This window comes from Diadema antillarum, unplaced genomic scaffold (genome assembly GCF_040938485.1).
Source record: "Diadema antillarum isolate AM-2024a unplaced genomic scaffold, OU_Dant_1.0 seq00000769_RagTag, whole genome shotgun sequence".
Classification (NCBI taxonomy): domain Eukaryota; kingdom Metazoa; phylum Echinodermata; class Echinoidea; order Diadematoida; family Diadematidae; genus Diadema; species Diadema antillarum.
Genome location: NW_027271659.1, coordinates 559,067 through 575,980, shown reverse-complemented (window position 1 = coordinate 575,980; position 16,914 = coordinate 559,067). Strand labels below are relative to the sequence as shown.

Sequence of the window (16,914 nt, the reverse complement as noted above, 5' to 3'; positions counted from 1 at the left end):
GTGATCCCTGACGTCACTCCAAAATGAGTGAAAATGAGCATTTTCACTCAAAATTCACTCCAATTTCTCTCGAAATTCACTCTTTTTTGTATTCACTCTTTTTAGAGTGAAAATTTTCACTCGATTTTTTTTAGAGAGTATGTCATTAAAGCCACTCTCTACCACTGAGAGCAGTGATTAAAAAAGTGTTCGATTTATTCACATTTCAACACTAATTTTATCAATAAACAATAACTGTGGAGAGTTTATTCTAGAAATGATTTTCATAAAACTATCGCTCACATTTTTTCTTGTTTCTATCTATAACTAGTATTTTAGAACTACTTTGATGCACTCATGTTGTTCATTTTTCATCTGAAAATGATGATAGCTTTAAAGTTCTCTCCTTTTCTGTCTGTCTGTCAGTCTCTCTCTCTCTCTCTCTCTCTCTCTCTCTCTCTCTGTGGATCTGTTTGTTTTTAGTCTGTATGTATGTCTGTCTATGTTTATATTTCTGTCTGTCTGTCTCTGTCTCTTCCTCTATATGTCACCTTTGTGTCTGGCAGTTTTCCATTACTGGAACTTTTTTTTTGGGGGGGGGGGGGGAGGGGGGCATTGTATACGGGCTGCATCATCTTCCTAACAGCTTTACCTGTGTTCTTCTTACACTCGCCCCCTCCATCTCCCCTCCTTCTCTGTCCGTCTGTTTGTCTATATATATGTCTCTATGCCCCCTTACGTCTATCATGTCTGTACGTCTCTCTTTTTCTGCTGTCTATCTATTTCCGCTGTCTGATTGCTCTCGTTGTGTATACCCGTCTTTCTGCCAGGAGTCAACTTCCTTCTTCATTTTGCATCGTCAGCCCCCCCCCCCCCTTTTTTTTTCTCTCTCTTTCCTTTTCTGGCAGTTTTCCCTCCTTTTTTTCTTATAGCCTTCTGCACATTAATTTGTGCTGCTTGTTAACGTCTAATCAGGTGCTCCTTCCCTTATCTATACATCTGCTCTGACAACTTAAAGGACAAGTTCACCTTCATATGCATGTGGATTGAATGAATGTAATATTAGTAGAACACTTCAGCGAAAATTGGGGGGAAAATCGGACAATACGTTCAAAAGTTAAGAATGTTTAAAGTATCTGCGTAGTCACTGCTGGATGAGAAGACAGTGTATGATGTCACATGCGTACATCGATATAAAGAAAATAAAAAGAGGATTTCACAAAACTTTTGCTTTTTAAATAAAGTGCACATTTCTTCGACTTGCTGACTGACGTATGTTAAGGGTGATATTATTCCTCCTTCCTTCTGAAAGAGAGAAGACGAGTATTCTTTTGTTATGCGAGAAACTAAAAATATGTTGATTTTTCTTTAGTCTGTCTTTATATCGTTGTACACATGTGACATCACAAGCTATGGTAGTCTTCTCATACAGCCGTGACAGAGCGGAAACTTCAAGGATTCATAACTTTTGAACGGATGGTCCCATTTTCCTCAAACTCTCACTGATGTGTTCTACTAATATTGCTTCATTCACTCAACCCACATGTCTATGAAGGTGAACTTGCCCTTTAATTCTCTTTCGTGATGTAAATCCTCTCAGATGCACTCGGCAAAGTGTTTTTGTCGTTGTTTTTTCTTGTTTCCCAATCTTATTCATCTATTCGAAACAAAACATCAAGATCCTTCTCTTAGTCTCCTGAGGATTTGTCAGTTGTTCCATCTCCCTCAAGGACAATGACGTTATAACTTTAAGAAAATATATAACTATTTATATGCACGTATATTGCAGGGTTGAATTGGGAACAATATTTAACAATGCAATTCACTCAGGAAGAATAATTCATAATAAATGAGAACCGAGGGACTAGGTAGGGTAGACGTATAATGAAATGCGAACTTGGTTTAATGACGAGCACTATACATGCCGATTTATAGCACTATCCGAAGATTAAAAGGATACAAACAAACATATGTTTCACGAAATTATGCATTGTAAAATTGCGTGTCGCGTACAGTACTTATTGAGGAAAATGTTCGTATTCCGAATGGACACGAATTTTGAGTCGGGTCACAGGGTTCGTCGTCAACAGAATTGTTTTACGCCAGGCCGACCGGAAGTGAATGGAATACTTTCTGCCATTAACTTCCGTCTTGCCCGATAATGGACAGTCGGCATGGGTTTAATTGCATCTGGACCATCGCCATCGATTACCGTGTGAAGAGAAAGGGTCTGCCTCACTATATATATAGCGAATCCTGGAAAAAAAAACGGGGAGTACGTTGATTCCAACTTTAATGAAGAATTCTTCGATTCCTGTATGTCCTCTCGTGAGGGGAATAAAATGACCTTGAGACATCACATTACATCTTCTCAACAATAGCATCTCCCATAGCAACCGACCAGACATATGGACATACATCCATCCATCCATTTACTAAATTGAATTTGTAGCGAGTTGGCCTCGATAACCGTCTCTGAGAGCCAAACAGAGAGGGGTAGAAATTATTCAAATTGAAAGAAAATAATGTGATTTTTTATTAAGCATACCGGGTAGCCTCCTCATGTGAAAATCATATTTGATATAACGTGTGATTGCAACTGAAACTTCATACGTTTGTATTTCATAGCTTTTATCCACTACAATGGTAGCGCATATCTATAGAGTGCCTGCGACCGCTCTAAATAAGTAAGAGATAGTATAAAATTTTGGTGCGCCATCACGTTACCCGTATTATATCATGTATATCGGAAATCATCAAAGGAAAACGAATGGGAGTAGAGCCGACTTCGACAATACAGCCTTTACAGTTCCCTAACTTTTTATTCTCTTTGAAAGGGTTTTCCTTGTAATGATGTCGGGCGAACTATGCATCAATATTTAAAGCTTAGCATCTGCAAAATTCATATCTGCCACCCCCCTCTAAAATATAAATAAAAAAAGCTTTTCCAACATCAAAATGGCTTTTGTGATGACGAATCACCTTTTGTTATGATGAAACAACCAACACTCTTCAATATGTTTATTTTTCCATGAACACTGCCTGGGAACACTGCAAATGCATCTACATTCGCAGGAAACTTTGTTCACTTTCTTTATCTGTACCAGTGGATGCGAAATGTTATTCAGATGGCGTGAAGCTTGATTCAGGACTTAGAAGGAACAAAGGAATTTTACAAGTTCTAAAAATATATTTCTCAAATCTACGTTTAGCGTACAGGAAACATAAACGTTTCCGCTGAAAGGAGTCTTCTGAGGTTTACTGTAGACACAAGGTCAACATTCACGACTCAATTATTCTGGTTCCGAGAACAAAAATCCGCTTTGAACTTTATCTGTTTCTCTTTGTGATTTATGGTATAATGTAAATCAAAAACATGATTATTAACATTCCTTCATATGATTCGTTTGGTTTTTCTCCGCTGTCACACTGCAAAAACATCGGTGTTAGATTTAATACCACGGGCGTTAAATCCAACACCGATCAAGTGTCAATAGAGGACCACACCCACAGGTGTCGAAAGTATGTTGTGATGGTGTTGAAAAGTGTTCGCCTGACACTTCGTGGTGTTGATTTGACACTGTAGCTGGTGATATTTTTTGACACTGCGCTGGTGTTAATTCAACAATGACACCGCATGGTGTTGATTTGATATTGCTGGTGTTAATGTCAATGGTATAACACCCGTCTAGCTTCAATATGGGACCACACCAACTGGTGTTACTATGGTGTAAATGTGTTCACACTTTTTTTTTTTCAAGAATCAAGTACTTTGATGGAAAATTCTTGATCGTCTTGTTAAAGTTCAAAATCAACAAGAAGAACAGTAACTATGAAACTATTCAAAAAAACAATCTTAAATGATACCCGTAGGTGTTAATCTAACACCTGAGCTCCGGAAATTTAACACCAGCTCGGTGTTTCATATTTAACACTGGACTTTTTGCAGTGCACTAAAGACGGAGACAGAAGAAGAGACGAGTGGAGACTGGGATCATCCTACGAGATCGACACCCACGATTCATACAGCCCACGAGCTACACACCAAGTAAAACAGGCCCATTAGCTATAAACACTCAGAAAATAGGCTCATAAACTCATACTTACAATAGTTCATTGTTATGACTCGTGAGCTGTGACCCTATAACTCATGGGCTGAATAAACGCGTGGGCTGTATGACTCGTGAGCTTTATGACTCGTGGGTGTCGTGAATTCAGAAAGAGAATGCTACAGAGATCTAAGAAAAGAAGGGGAAGAGAGAGAGAGAGACAGAGAGTGGGGGAGAGCACAAGAGAGAGAAGAAACGCGCGTTCTTAAACTAGAACGAAAGGGAAGTAAACATTATAAACGGTATTTTTCTTTTAGTGTTCATAGCTAGTGCCTAGTAGGCATGTTTTTCTTAGTAGTGTTTATAGCTAGTGGGCCTGTTTTACTCGGTGTTTAGCTCGTGGGCCGTATGACTTGCGAATATTGTATATAGAGCTATTCATGGTACAGCACCAGTGTACATACAGGAACTTCTAGAGTTAAAAATATCATTTCAAACATTTTATCACCTTCGAAGTTCACGGGATCAAACATTATTGAAATATCCATCGGGGAAATCAAAAGTTACTCTTGGCGACAGGGCATTTTTGTACGCTGCACCAAAATTATGGAATAATCTCCCTTTATTTGTAAGGCAAGCAGTTACAATCAATGAGTTTAAGGCCATTTTAAAAAGTCATCTCTTGAAGTAATGTATTTTCTGTTTGAATTTCTTGTATGCATGTCATTTTGTAATGCGCAGTTATTATAGAGTATATTATCATAGTATAGCTGCGCAGTAATGTCCTGTATTGTTATTGTTAATATTGTTATATTCATTTTCAAAGTCGTCAACCTTTAACGCGAGTCTGCACTTTGTCCGGTTAAAAGGAAGTCAGATATTTAAATTTGTCATCTTCTACATCTCTGTGCACTTTCCCTTACGAAAAAGTCCTGTGGTACTCCTGTGGTAATTACCACAGGACGGTACCACAGGACAGTACCACAGGACAGTACCACAGGACAGTACCACAGGACAGTACCACAGGAATTGTCCTGTGGTATTTTGGGACATACCACAGGACAGTACCACAGGAATTCCTGTGGTATTTTGGGACGTACCACAGGGCAGTACCACAGGAAAGTACCACAGGACCGGTACCACAGAACAGTACCACAGGACAGTACCACAGGAAGTCCTGTGGTATTTTGGGACGTACCACAGGGCAGTACCACAGGAAGTCCTGTGGTATTTTGGGACGTACCACAGGGCAGTACCACAGGAAATCCTGTGGTATTTTGGGACGTACCACAGGGCAGTACCACAGGACTAGTACCACAGAACAGTACCACAGGGACTGTCCTGTGGTATTTTGGGACATTACCACAGGACAGTACCACAGGTCGATCATTACCACGCAGCATTACCACAGGGCAGTACCACACAGCATTTCCATGGTACCACAGGAGAGTACCACACGGGATAGATCGAAAAAAAAATCTGGGAGAATTTTAGCCACATATCAAGGAATATTCCTGATAGGTGAGTGATGGATTTCAGGACAAACATGGCCCTACTTAATAACCTGTCCTACTCCTAACATATAACCTCAAACGAGAGTCTAATGGCCAAGTGCCAATGTAGTCCTATAATAGATCTATATAGTCATATTCTATTCCTAGGTAGCCATCAACCGTATCAGTACATATATATATGGCCGTCTATCCGTAAAGCATCAAGGCATGGTTACTAACTCGATTATACTTTATCATCAAGATATGAAATTACACTTTCATAACAATATCTATGATATTGGGAATAACATAACATAATTAGACAATCTTTCATAAAGTTCAAAGTAAGTTCCATGATTAATACTTTGACTTTTTAAGTCATATATGTATTTTCTAAAATCTAGAGTGCTTTTTATGAATATTCATGAGCTATGTAAAAATTTGTACCACAGGAGTACCACAGGAGTACCACAGGAGTACCACAGGAGTACCGTACCACAGAAGTCCTTATGAAATTTCTCATGCTTTACATCAGCACTTTCACTAAATAGGTAATACTGTAGGAGTATAGGACGGGATAAGTAATGGCAAATCAATTGTTATAATTCACAGCATAACTCATCTATCAATTAATTGAAGAATATTAATATGTGCTTTTCTGTTTGTATTTTTATAATAAATTTCAGTAGATTCTGCCTTACAATTTTCCTGTGTGGTACTCCTGTGTGGTACTGCTGTTTGATATTCTCCTGATGTGATAGTCCTCTGGTATAAAATGTTAAGAAAAAAAAAGAATATCCTGTAGCATTTTTCTGTGGTACTTACGAATTTAATTTGCTGTGTGGTACTTCTGTGTGGAATAGCACCATATTATGATTTTCCTGTGGGATTTTGGACAGTTCCTGTGGTACTCTCCTGTGGTATACATCGAAAATTACCACAGGAATTCCTGTCGTACTGTCCTGTGGTACGTCCCAAAACTCCACTGGACAATTCGTATCGTACTGTCCTGTGGTACGTCCCAAAATACCACAGGACAAGTCGTGTGGTACTGTCCTGTGGTACTATCCTGTGGTACTGTCCTGTGGTACTGCCCTGTGGTACTGTCCTGTGGTACGTCCCAAAATACCACAGGACAATTCCTGTGGTACTGTCCTGTGGTATGTCCCAAAATACCACAGGACAAGTCGTGTGGTACTGTCCTGTGGTACTATCCTGTGGTACTGTCCTGTGGTACTGCCCTGTGGTACGTCCCAAAATACCACAGGACAAGTCGTGTGGTACTGTCCTGTGGTACTATCCAGTGGTACTTTCCTGTGGTACTGTCCTGTGGTACTGCCCTGTGGTACTGTCCAGTGGTACGTCCCAAAATACCACAGGACAAGTCGTGAGGTACTGTCCTGTGGTAATATCCTGTGGTACTGTCCTGTGGTACGTCCCAAAATACCACAGGACATTTCCTGTGGCACTGTCCTGTGGTATGTCCCAAAATACCACAGGACAGGTCGTGTGGTACTGTCCTGTGGTACTATCCTGTGGTACTTTCCTGTGGTACTGCCCTGCGGTACTGTCCTGTGGTACTATCCTGTGGTACTTTCCTGTGGTACTGTCCTGTGGTACTGCCCTGTGGTACGTCCCAAAATACCACAGGACAAGTCGCGTGGTACTGTCCTGTGGTACTGCTCTGTGGTACGTCCCAAAATACCACAGGACAAGTCATGTGGTACTGTCCTGTGGTACTATCCTGTGGTACTTTCCTGTGGTACTGTCCTGTCGTACTGCTCTGTGGTACTGTCCTGTGGTACTGCCCTGTGGTACTGTCCTGTGGTACGTCCCAGAATACCACAGGACAAGTCGTGAGGTACTGTCCTGTGGTACTATCCTGTGGTACTGTCCTGTGGTACTGTCCTGTGGTATGTCCCAAAATACCACAGGACAATTCCTGTGGTACTGTCCTGTGGTACTATCCTGTGGTACTTTCCTGTGGTACTGTCCTGTGGAACTGCCCTGTGGTACTGTCCTGTGGTTCGTCCTAAAATACCACAGAACAAGTCGTGTGGTACTGTCCTGTGGTACTATCCTGTGGTACTTTCCTGTTGTACTCCTGTGGTACTGTCGTGTGGTATACGTCCCAAAATACCACAGGACAATTTGTGTGTATACTGTCTTGTGGTACTGTCCTGCGGTACTTTCCTGTGGTAATGTCCTGTGGTACTGCCCTGTGGTACATCCCAGAGTACCACACGAGCCTGTGACACAGTACCACACAGTTCCTGCGTTAACATATATTTGTGTGGTACATTGTGTGGTACCAACCAGTACCACAGGGAGTACCACATGAGCCTGTAAAACAGTACCACACAGTTCCTGTGGTAACATTTATTTATGTGGTACATTGTGTGGTACTGACAAGTACTACAGGGAGTACCCTACAAGCCTGTGGTACAGTACCACACAGTTCCTGTGGTAACATTACAAGTGTGTGGTACATTGTGTGGTACCGACAAGTACCACAGGGAGTACCACAGGACTTTTTTGTTAGGGTTATTGTGATTATCTTATAATATATTGTAACATGCATGGATATAAGAATTATGATAGATACTAGTAGATAGACAGGTACACGTGGATAGAAGTAGTTAGATGATAGATAGATAGATAGATAGATAGATAGATAGATAGATAGAGAGATAGAGAGATAGATAGATAGATAGATAGATAGATAGAGAGATAGATAGAGAGATAGACAGATAAGTAGGTAGATAGGAGATAGATAGATAGATAGATAGATAGATAGATATAGCTAACAGAGGTTGGGTTTTCCACCTCCCTGCTTTAATAGATGACCTGAATCATTATTTTTTGACGAAATGGGCAATGAATAACAAATTTTGAAAAAAAAAGAAAAGCTCTCTATTAGTTGTTTTCTCTGCATTGAAAAGGCATATTTCATTTCAGAAAGAGAAACAAATAGTATAGACAACATCCAATCAAACAACAAAACTGATATACAAGGATACCATACACATGAAGTGCCAATGACAAAACCGGAAGCTACTAATACAGTGACCTGTCCATAATATCAAGGATTTGCAAAAGAAAACTAAACTTGGGTTGAGCGAGTAATTGGTCTCATGCCATATGGACATTTTCATTATGCGTCAACTGGTTCCTGGCATTGGACTTCATTAGTTCAGTTTCCTTGAACGGCCCATGACCCGGAACTATTTTCAATCATAAAAGTCAAAGTTTTGTTTGATGCCAACCGTTGTTTGAAGATGACCGAATCTTTCACTCTGATTGTATTGAGAAGAACTTCATTTCATTTCCAACAGTACAAAACATTTACAAACACATACTACCACAATATCAATACAACGTTGTGACGATCTCGAAGAAACTACTGTGAATCAAATTTCTGATGATACTAGATTACCAAAAATCATAATTATGAGAAATGGAGAAGACATGCTGAAAGCTAAGGTTGTATTTTTGCTGACTCGTCGTGAACTTCGAAACTCTGGTTTCTTGAAGTGAATTAATTCGCATTTACGTATTGCGTCCTTATTATGTGTAAATTTGCGTGCATATCATCACTCAATATCAAAATATACTAGTTCTATAGTTCACCACTCATCGTAGACAACAGATGCATTTATACAGACATAATGCGGATCGCCCGGTGATGATTAAAATTGTCAGTACGATCATTAACCGGTGCTGCGGTCATTTTGGCTGTATGGCAGCGCGTCTGCTTCCAGATTAAAAGGACACCGGTTCGATTCCCGAGTCTATCTGAGCAATGTTGTATGTAATCATACCGTCCCCTCTATAGTAAGAGGCATAACACTCTGTCCCTCGGATAGGACATTAAATGGAGGTTCCGTGTGCATGGTGTGTGAGAGAGTAACTACTCATGCACGTAAAAGATACCGCTTCATTCATTCGTCGCAAAGAGCAGGGTGTCTAACCAGGGAAGTGAGACTAACTCGGCAACGTGGTCCCGTCATCTGTATAACTGGACCTCATATGGAAGACAAGCTAGTGTACCTGAATATGGGCTATCCAGCCATCCAACCAAAAATGAAACAAACATACGAACAAAGAAACAATCATTGCGGGTCAAGCATTATTATAAATCAAAAAGAAAGAAAAATGGACCACGGCTAAGGTTCGTTAATTCGAAAATGAAAAGATTAACGAACCTCCATTCATGCCAATAGCAACATTTTTCCCCCGCTTCCGATTAACTGGTAATGAACCTTCGGAATAACGAATCTTCTGAATAAGGAACTGTACTGTACTGTCTCAGCGCAGTACATCATCCTACTTTGTTTTCCGTGGTATAGTCACTCTAGCTGACTGATGACAATAGCTATACCTCTGCAGTCTGACAGTCGGCCAACGAGAAGAGGATCGAGCCCCTTGACGTTTGGGACACCATAGCACTATTCGTCATTCCGAAGGTTCGTTATTCAGATAATTTGTTCATGCGAAGATGAAAAAAAAAAGTTCCTAGTTCCAAAATTTCGTTATGACGAACCTTCTTTTCATTTCTGGACCAACGAATTTTCGGAATAATGAATCTATTTCATGCTCGAATTAAAGAATTTTCGAACCTTATTCCGCTTTGGGATTTTATATAACACACCTTCGGAATAACGAACCTCAACTCATTTTCGGATTAAGAAACATTGGGATAAAGGATACCACCTGATTCGATTACGAATCAGGTGGTATTCTGTTACATTCCTTTCCCAAGGTACTACCTATGGGCACTGCAGTTCGAGCCTATGGTGATAATAATATGCAGGCAAGTCTCACTGACTGGATGCATCGGGAGTTCGTCGTAACGCAATGAAATCGCATAATTTGGGTAGATAAATGATTATGAGGGGGTTCCCCATGTGTTTCACCGCAGGTGACGTTCTGTAATTGACACACGCACACACACACACTGACACGCACACACTAAATGATGGCCATCCACGGTGAATGAAAGGGGTTTACCTATCACAACACTTACGCAACAAACAAACAAATAGATGAATAAACGCAACACAAAGAAAAGCAAAATAACAACCCACAACGACGAAAGGCCTTTGAAAGAAGATGACATTGTTATGTATAAAGGAAATATATCGCCTTCCAAACGCCAAAATTATATAATGTTTCCAAAACTACCCCAGAGAGTAATGAGTTGCTATTCTCAACATATAGAAGTGCAGGTTTGCGATGCATTTTCCGTTCATTTTACCTTGAGAGGCTTTCTCATTAATGAATTATCCTGATCATTACTGTAATTAGATTCCATTAGGAGTACGTGATAATTACCATGACAGCAATGTTATGGCTGAATCAATATTGCATGTGTCATTATACCGTCACCAGTAATATCATACTGCATGTGATGACATATGTATACAGGTATATAAGAGCAATGATATACATGTAGCCAAAATAGCAAGCATCAGCACCACACGCTATTCACAGATGAGTTTTCAGATTTGATGTTTTGTTCTCAATAAAAAAAAAAACAAGGCATCTAAATTGTCAATACTCAGTATTATTCAACATTATTGCAGTACCATCATAAATAGACGTGCTAATGGTTTTACTGCTAAGAAATATTCACGCTGGATAGGGTTGTAACCAAGGTTGCCTATTATAATCGCTGCGTGTTTGTTTGTTTCTTTGCTTTTATAAAAATATATGAATAGAATTTGTGTAGAAACAAACAAACCAAAGAGGGGAAAATATCCTAATTTTGCTTCGCAATGTTGACCGCCAGTATTTAAGAAGAAAATGGTAATGAATGCGTTCACTAGTAGAAAGAATACAAAATATGCAAACTATAACACAAAGTTAATATAACCGATTCGTAAAAGAACAAACAATCAAACAAACAAACTAGAAAATACTAACTGCGATAAGGTCGTAATCTTTTCAACCATCATTATGTGGGTATATCAAAGGCGATTCAAGCATATTTCCTTTCTATTTCTATTCTTTCAGTAGTACAATGTACCAGGGTCATGGCACACTTAATTATTGTGCATACGTCACTTATTACCCAGAATTTTCGTAGCGATATGATACCGTGAAGCAATTGAAGGGATAACCTACCAATGTAAAAAGAAAATACATAAATAAAAAATAAATAAAAAAGGTCAAACAAAGTGCAATATCCGTCAGTCGGAGTATCGCCTGTGGAGATATATAGGACTGAAAAGTATAGAGGGTGAACTGAATTATGTGTTACCTGATACAGTAACTCGGTCAGGAACTTCCGTGTAATATACGTCATGTATACTTGGGTGACCCGCACCTCGTCATAGTTAATGTTTGCGCATATTTGAATCACATTTCGCCACTGAAATTCTTTGAAATTCATCTCACATACAGGAAAAATGCTGAAATTTCCAATGGAATCACAAGCTCACTGATCGATATCGAAAATTTGCAGCTATCGTCGTCAAACGCGAACGATGCGAAAAAAAGTTGCGCGCTAGGGAAGGGGCCCGCAACTCGTCACCTGCGCTCCCATAGACAAAGCACGTAAAAGACGTGTGTGCGGGTGACCGTGATGCTCCCATAGACATACACGTAAAAGATGCGTGCGAGGACAGTGGTGATACTTTGCACGAAGTGTCCTATTCCGATTAAGATTTCAGATTTTCGCGAAAAACTGTTCGGTTTTCACCAAAATTTGCTTGGTTGTGGTAGCCCTGCCAAGTTTCAAGCGTAAAAATTTTTGTTTAGTGCGCTTAAAACAATTTTAAGCGGGGTGACGGTATTCGGGCCCCTGACGAGGTGCGGGCACCTCACTATATACATCAGTTCAACGTTTCCGCGTGGTTCTAAAAATGTCAAAATGATGTAACGTGTTCAATACAATAAGATTGTGTACACATATTATTATTGTATACGCATGTTATATACATAATACATGCAAATACACACACATACATAATGTATATATATATATATATATATATATATATATCATACACATCATAAATATATTTGCACATAGAAGAGTTTGAGCGCAATAGATACGATACAATAAGATTGTGTATACATATTATACATGTTTTATATATATATATATATATGTATATACATTATATTATATATAAATACATGTATAAACATACAAGCAAATGCACATATATAGAGAGAGAGCCTATATAGAGATAGATATACATGAATATATTTGTACATAGAAGAGTTTGAGCTCAAAGTGGTTTAGGCGTCATCTTGAAACATTTTAAAATAAGTAGATCATCACAAGGAGCACATTGTTAACAGAACCTTTCAAAATAATGATACCTCATTGGCCAGAGAACGAGGAATAGTCTTGAATAGTAATGATGAAAAAAAAACTTTTATGTTTATCTTCTTACTTTTTTGTTTATGTATCAACTTTATTTTCAAATGTCTCAACTTAACAAAATTTAACTCGTTTTGCCATCAAACACTTCTAATTCTACAGCTGTATAATACATTTGTATATCAAAAGCAAGGCATGACCTTTCAGTACATGTAGTTCAAAAATGCGATTCATCCTGATCATGAAGTTATTGGCATGAGTTGATATAATCTATGTGCGCAAAATCGAAACTGCTTAATGTTTGGAGCCAACGACTTCCGTATGAATAATATTATGCCTATGTGATACATAGATGATTTAGGTACAATTAAATGTCATGGTCTGGCTGGCTTTTATGCATGACTAGAGTAAAACGAAATGAATGGAATGGCAGAAGTTATATAAAAATCGCCTCCTTTGATTTGCAATAGTACAATTGTAGTCGCTTCGAGCAAACAGACTAATCTTTTGAAATTTCCCAGCACTCTCATCTTGATCAAACCGATCCCATTCTCTTCTTCTGCTTTTGCTCTCTGTTTATTCATCAAAGCCATCAACCAGAACACGGCCTGAATCTGCGCTTTTAGCAACAGACGGACTATGGACAGATCGGAAGAACCAATCCTCCCCCCCCCCCAAAAAAAAAAAAAAAAATCCAAAAGGTAGCAAAAAAGCAAAAACTTGATAGAATAGCGTCAAAAACGTAGAAAGATCGGATGTCAATTTCCACCCTATACTTCCTGCGTCGTTAGGAAAAAGAAACGTATACCTTCGTTTGATCGAGATCTATCTGCCCTACTTCCTGGATCTCAGATGAAAAAAAAAAAACAATGTCCAACTATATTACAGCCTGCAGCAGACCCTTTAGCAAAGTTAAAACATGAATAGTCTTGAAACACCAGACGATTGCTTTGATTATTTTCATTCCCTCATTTATTGATTAATGTAATTAATTTATTGATTTATGTAATCAATTCTTCAATTTATTCATTCATGACGTATGTATGTATCAATCTACGTTGGATTAATATTAATCATAATCATATTTTTTGTATCTTCGTGTTACCGGACCATCTTTTTTTTTTTTTTGTAAATTACCTTCGGCAGGACAGTGCTAATAGATCGCTTATGAAGAACAGCCGAAAACAAACAAAAAACCGGACAAACAGTCAAACAAACAACCGAACAAACAAACAAACAAATATCTCGACATCGTAACACTTCGATTGCAATGATTAGGAGATGTGTAATACCCCAAGAATGTCTGAATTAATTTCGTCATAGAATAAGAATAGAAGGGTTCATTTAAACCTTCGTTAATATTTTGATTTGTAAATAGAATAAAGGGAATTGAGAAGGGGTTTCAGCTCTAACTTTCCCCGACTTCCAGATCATAGATTAATTTCAATCAGTATATATATATATATATATATATATATACACTTAATGAATTGTCTCATAACACAATTAAGGCTTCAATGCACACCGTTGGATATGCTGGTTCCCTCACCCTTTATATACACATTGTATAGAGACAATATACACAGGAAACATGCTGGGGAGATAGTACAGATAATTATAGTACCCACTCGTTACAGCGGACGTTGCAGTTGTATTGAAAAGCTGCTACCCATGCCAGACGTTTTCATTCCGTTGGTGGCTCCCTCATCAGTACGCACGCAGCTCGCGAGGTTTTCTGTCCATTATCTGACGGAGACGAAACTCTGGCGCTCTTCGCCCATCGATATGATCGTCGAGGGACCCAACTCTCCGTTCGCAATGAACTCTTCTAACCTTCAGTACTGTGGGATGCTTTAACTGCATTAGCGAAGTTTTTTTGACCGGGAGCTAAGGCAGTAACGTTGATCGAACAGTATCAAGCATGAATTGGATTAACATAACGGAATCTGCTCAAACGTTAAACGTAACGGCTACCATGATTTCAGGTGTGACTACTGATGTATCTTCCACGATGAATGCAACGTCATGGGGGGAAATCTTGACCATGGATACTTTGCAGGGAGGGCTGTCCGAATTCTCCACAGGTCTGCCTCAAACCACCAAATCCCCCGTCGAGCCGGCGCCCCTGGCCGAGCGCGTGATCGAAGCGATGATCCTCATCGTCATCTTAGTGGTGGCCGTGTCGGGGAACACGCTCCTGTGGGTGGTCGTCTTGCGGCATCGCTCGCTCAAGACGGAGTCCAACGCCCTCGTGCTCTGCCTCAGCGCGGCCGACCTCCTCGTGTCCGTTGTCAGCATGCCGATCACCACGGTGACCATTGCGGTCGGCAGGTGGATTTTCAGCGATACGCTCTGCATCGTGCTCGGGTTCATCAGCATGTGTACGTTCATCGGGTCCGTCATGTCCCTGGCCGCAATCAGCATTAATCGCTACGTGCTCATCGTACATCCATCCAAGTTCAAGCGGATATATACCAAGATGAATACGGGATATTTCATTTTCGGTAAGTCGTCACATATACTATATCACCGATCGGCTGGGCGTTCCAGGTGAAAACCGTTTAGCAACAGTTTGTATTACTTTTTACTTTTCTTACAATCAAAGTATAGCTTGGCAAACTCCTATGCAAAGGTCGAACGCAACTAAATTGAACATATCATATCAGTTATCAGAAAATTAAGACGTTAGAATTTCTGTTATTCCAAATGAAACAGTGAGTAACATGAAGAAGTAATGTGACAATATGCATAAGTCTTGAGTTCTTCCTCGAGTCCCTCTTTGGATTCCAGGAGGTTTATTTCAATGATGTTCTGGGGCGGCGATGGGTTTATTAATAACCCTGCTACTGAACTAGCAGGTTTTGTTAGGCAGAAAAAAACAATATAGAACGGAAAAGAATACCCGTTTCCTCTACTTCCGCTGTCTATTTCACCCCGTTTCTGATATTCTTTCATTTTCTCAATCCAACAATCCTTTTTCTGTCTGTACCAACAGTAACCTCTTCTCCTTCCCTCACTTTCCCTCTCCCTCTCACTCTCTTCTATCTCTTTCTACACTTTGGACACACAGTGCACACAAGTAGGCCTACTCTGGAGAAAATCACGTATACTAATTGCTAATTTAAATGCCCATACCATTCAAATAATCACTTCGTAGTCGGTATAGCACATTCGTTTATGATAGGATGGGAACAACAACGAAGTAAACTAAATTCTTTGAAAGACTGCTGCGATGGCAACTGTTCTGAGTATGATTGCATTGGCAGTCATATTCAAACGCGAGTCGTGTCATCGCGAGTCACATTGATTTTACAGCGTTGTCTTAATTTGTACATAAGTAGTGTACCTATTCAGCTTCATCTGTCTTGTTATATACAGGGTATAGTTGTCATACATTAGTTTGTATAGTAAAGTGACGAACATCCCGGTATCTTTGTAGAAATAATACTCGTAGTAATAGATTTCAGTGCTCAGAGATATCTTGCTGTTAGTATATTCAGTGCAAGAAAAAAAAAAGCACAGCAATGACCCGCGCCGCGCCACTTGCAAAGATCGCGCAATCTTATATATATATTTTTTTGTTCATTTTCCATCTGAGAAGATGGCTGGATAGCCCATATTCAGTTACGTTAAGCTGGTATTCCATGGGGTCCAGTTGGATGTGAGGACTGGTGGAACCACTTCACTGAGTTAAACATCCTGCTCTTTGCGATGAATGAATGAAGCGGGACCTTTTACGTGCATGAGCTGTTACTCTCTCATACACGGGACCTCCATTTTATGTCCTATCCGAGGGACAGAGTGTTTTGCCTCTTGTTAGAGGGGACGGTATGCTTACACACAACATTGCTCAGTCCAGACTCGGGTTCGAACCTGGGCCGCGTGATCTTGAGGCAGACGCGCTATCAACCGACTGAGCCAACTCACCGCCCTAAATTAACAATGCTATGTGCGGAAACAACCGGGCGAGAATATCTCTTATTATTATTGTTATTATTATTTATTCGGTATTTGCAAAGCAATACAAGTGATAACAGAGAAACAAAATAAACAAACAAAA

General features: G+C 39.6%; 1 protein-coding gene across 1 annotated transcript; it reads left to right on the top strand.

Annotated features, from left to right (window-relative positions):
* Positions 1 to 14,662: 14,662 nt before the first annotated feature.
* LOC139738832 (QRFP-like peptide receptor) lies at positions 14,663 to 15,408 on the top strand. Its single transcript, XM_071649467.1, has one exon. The coding sequence runs from the start codon at positions 14,776 to 14,778 to the stop codon at positions 15,406 to 15,408; it is 633 nt and encodes a 210-aa protein (XP_071505568.1). The 5' UTR covers positions 14,663 to 14,775.
* Positions 15,409 to 16,914: the final 1,506 nt, after the last annotated feature.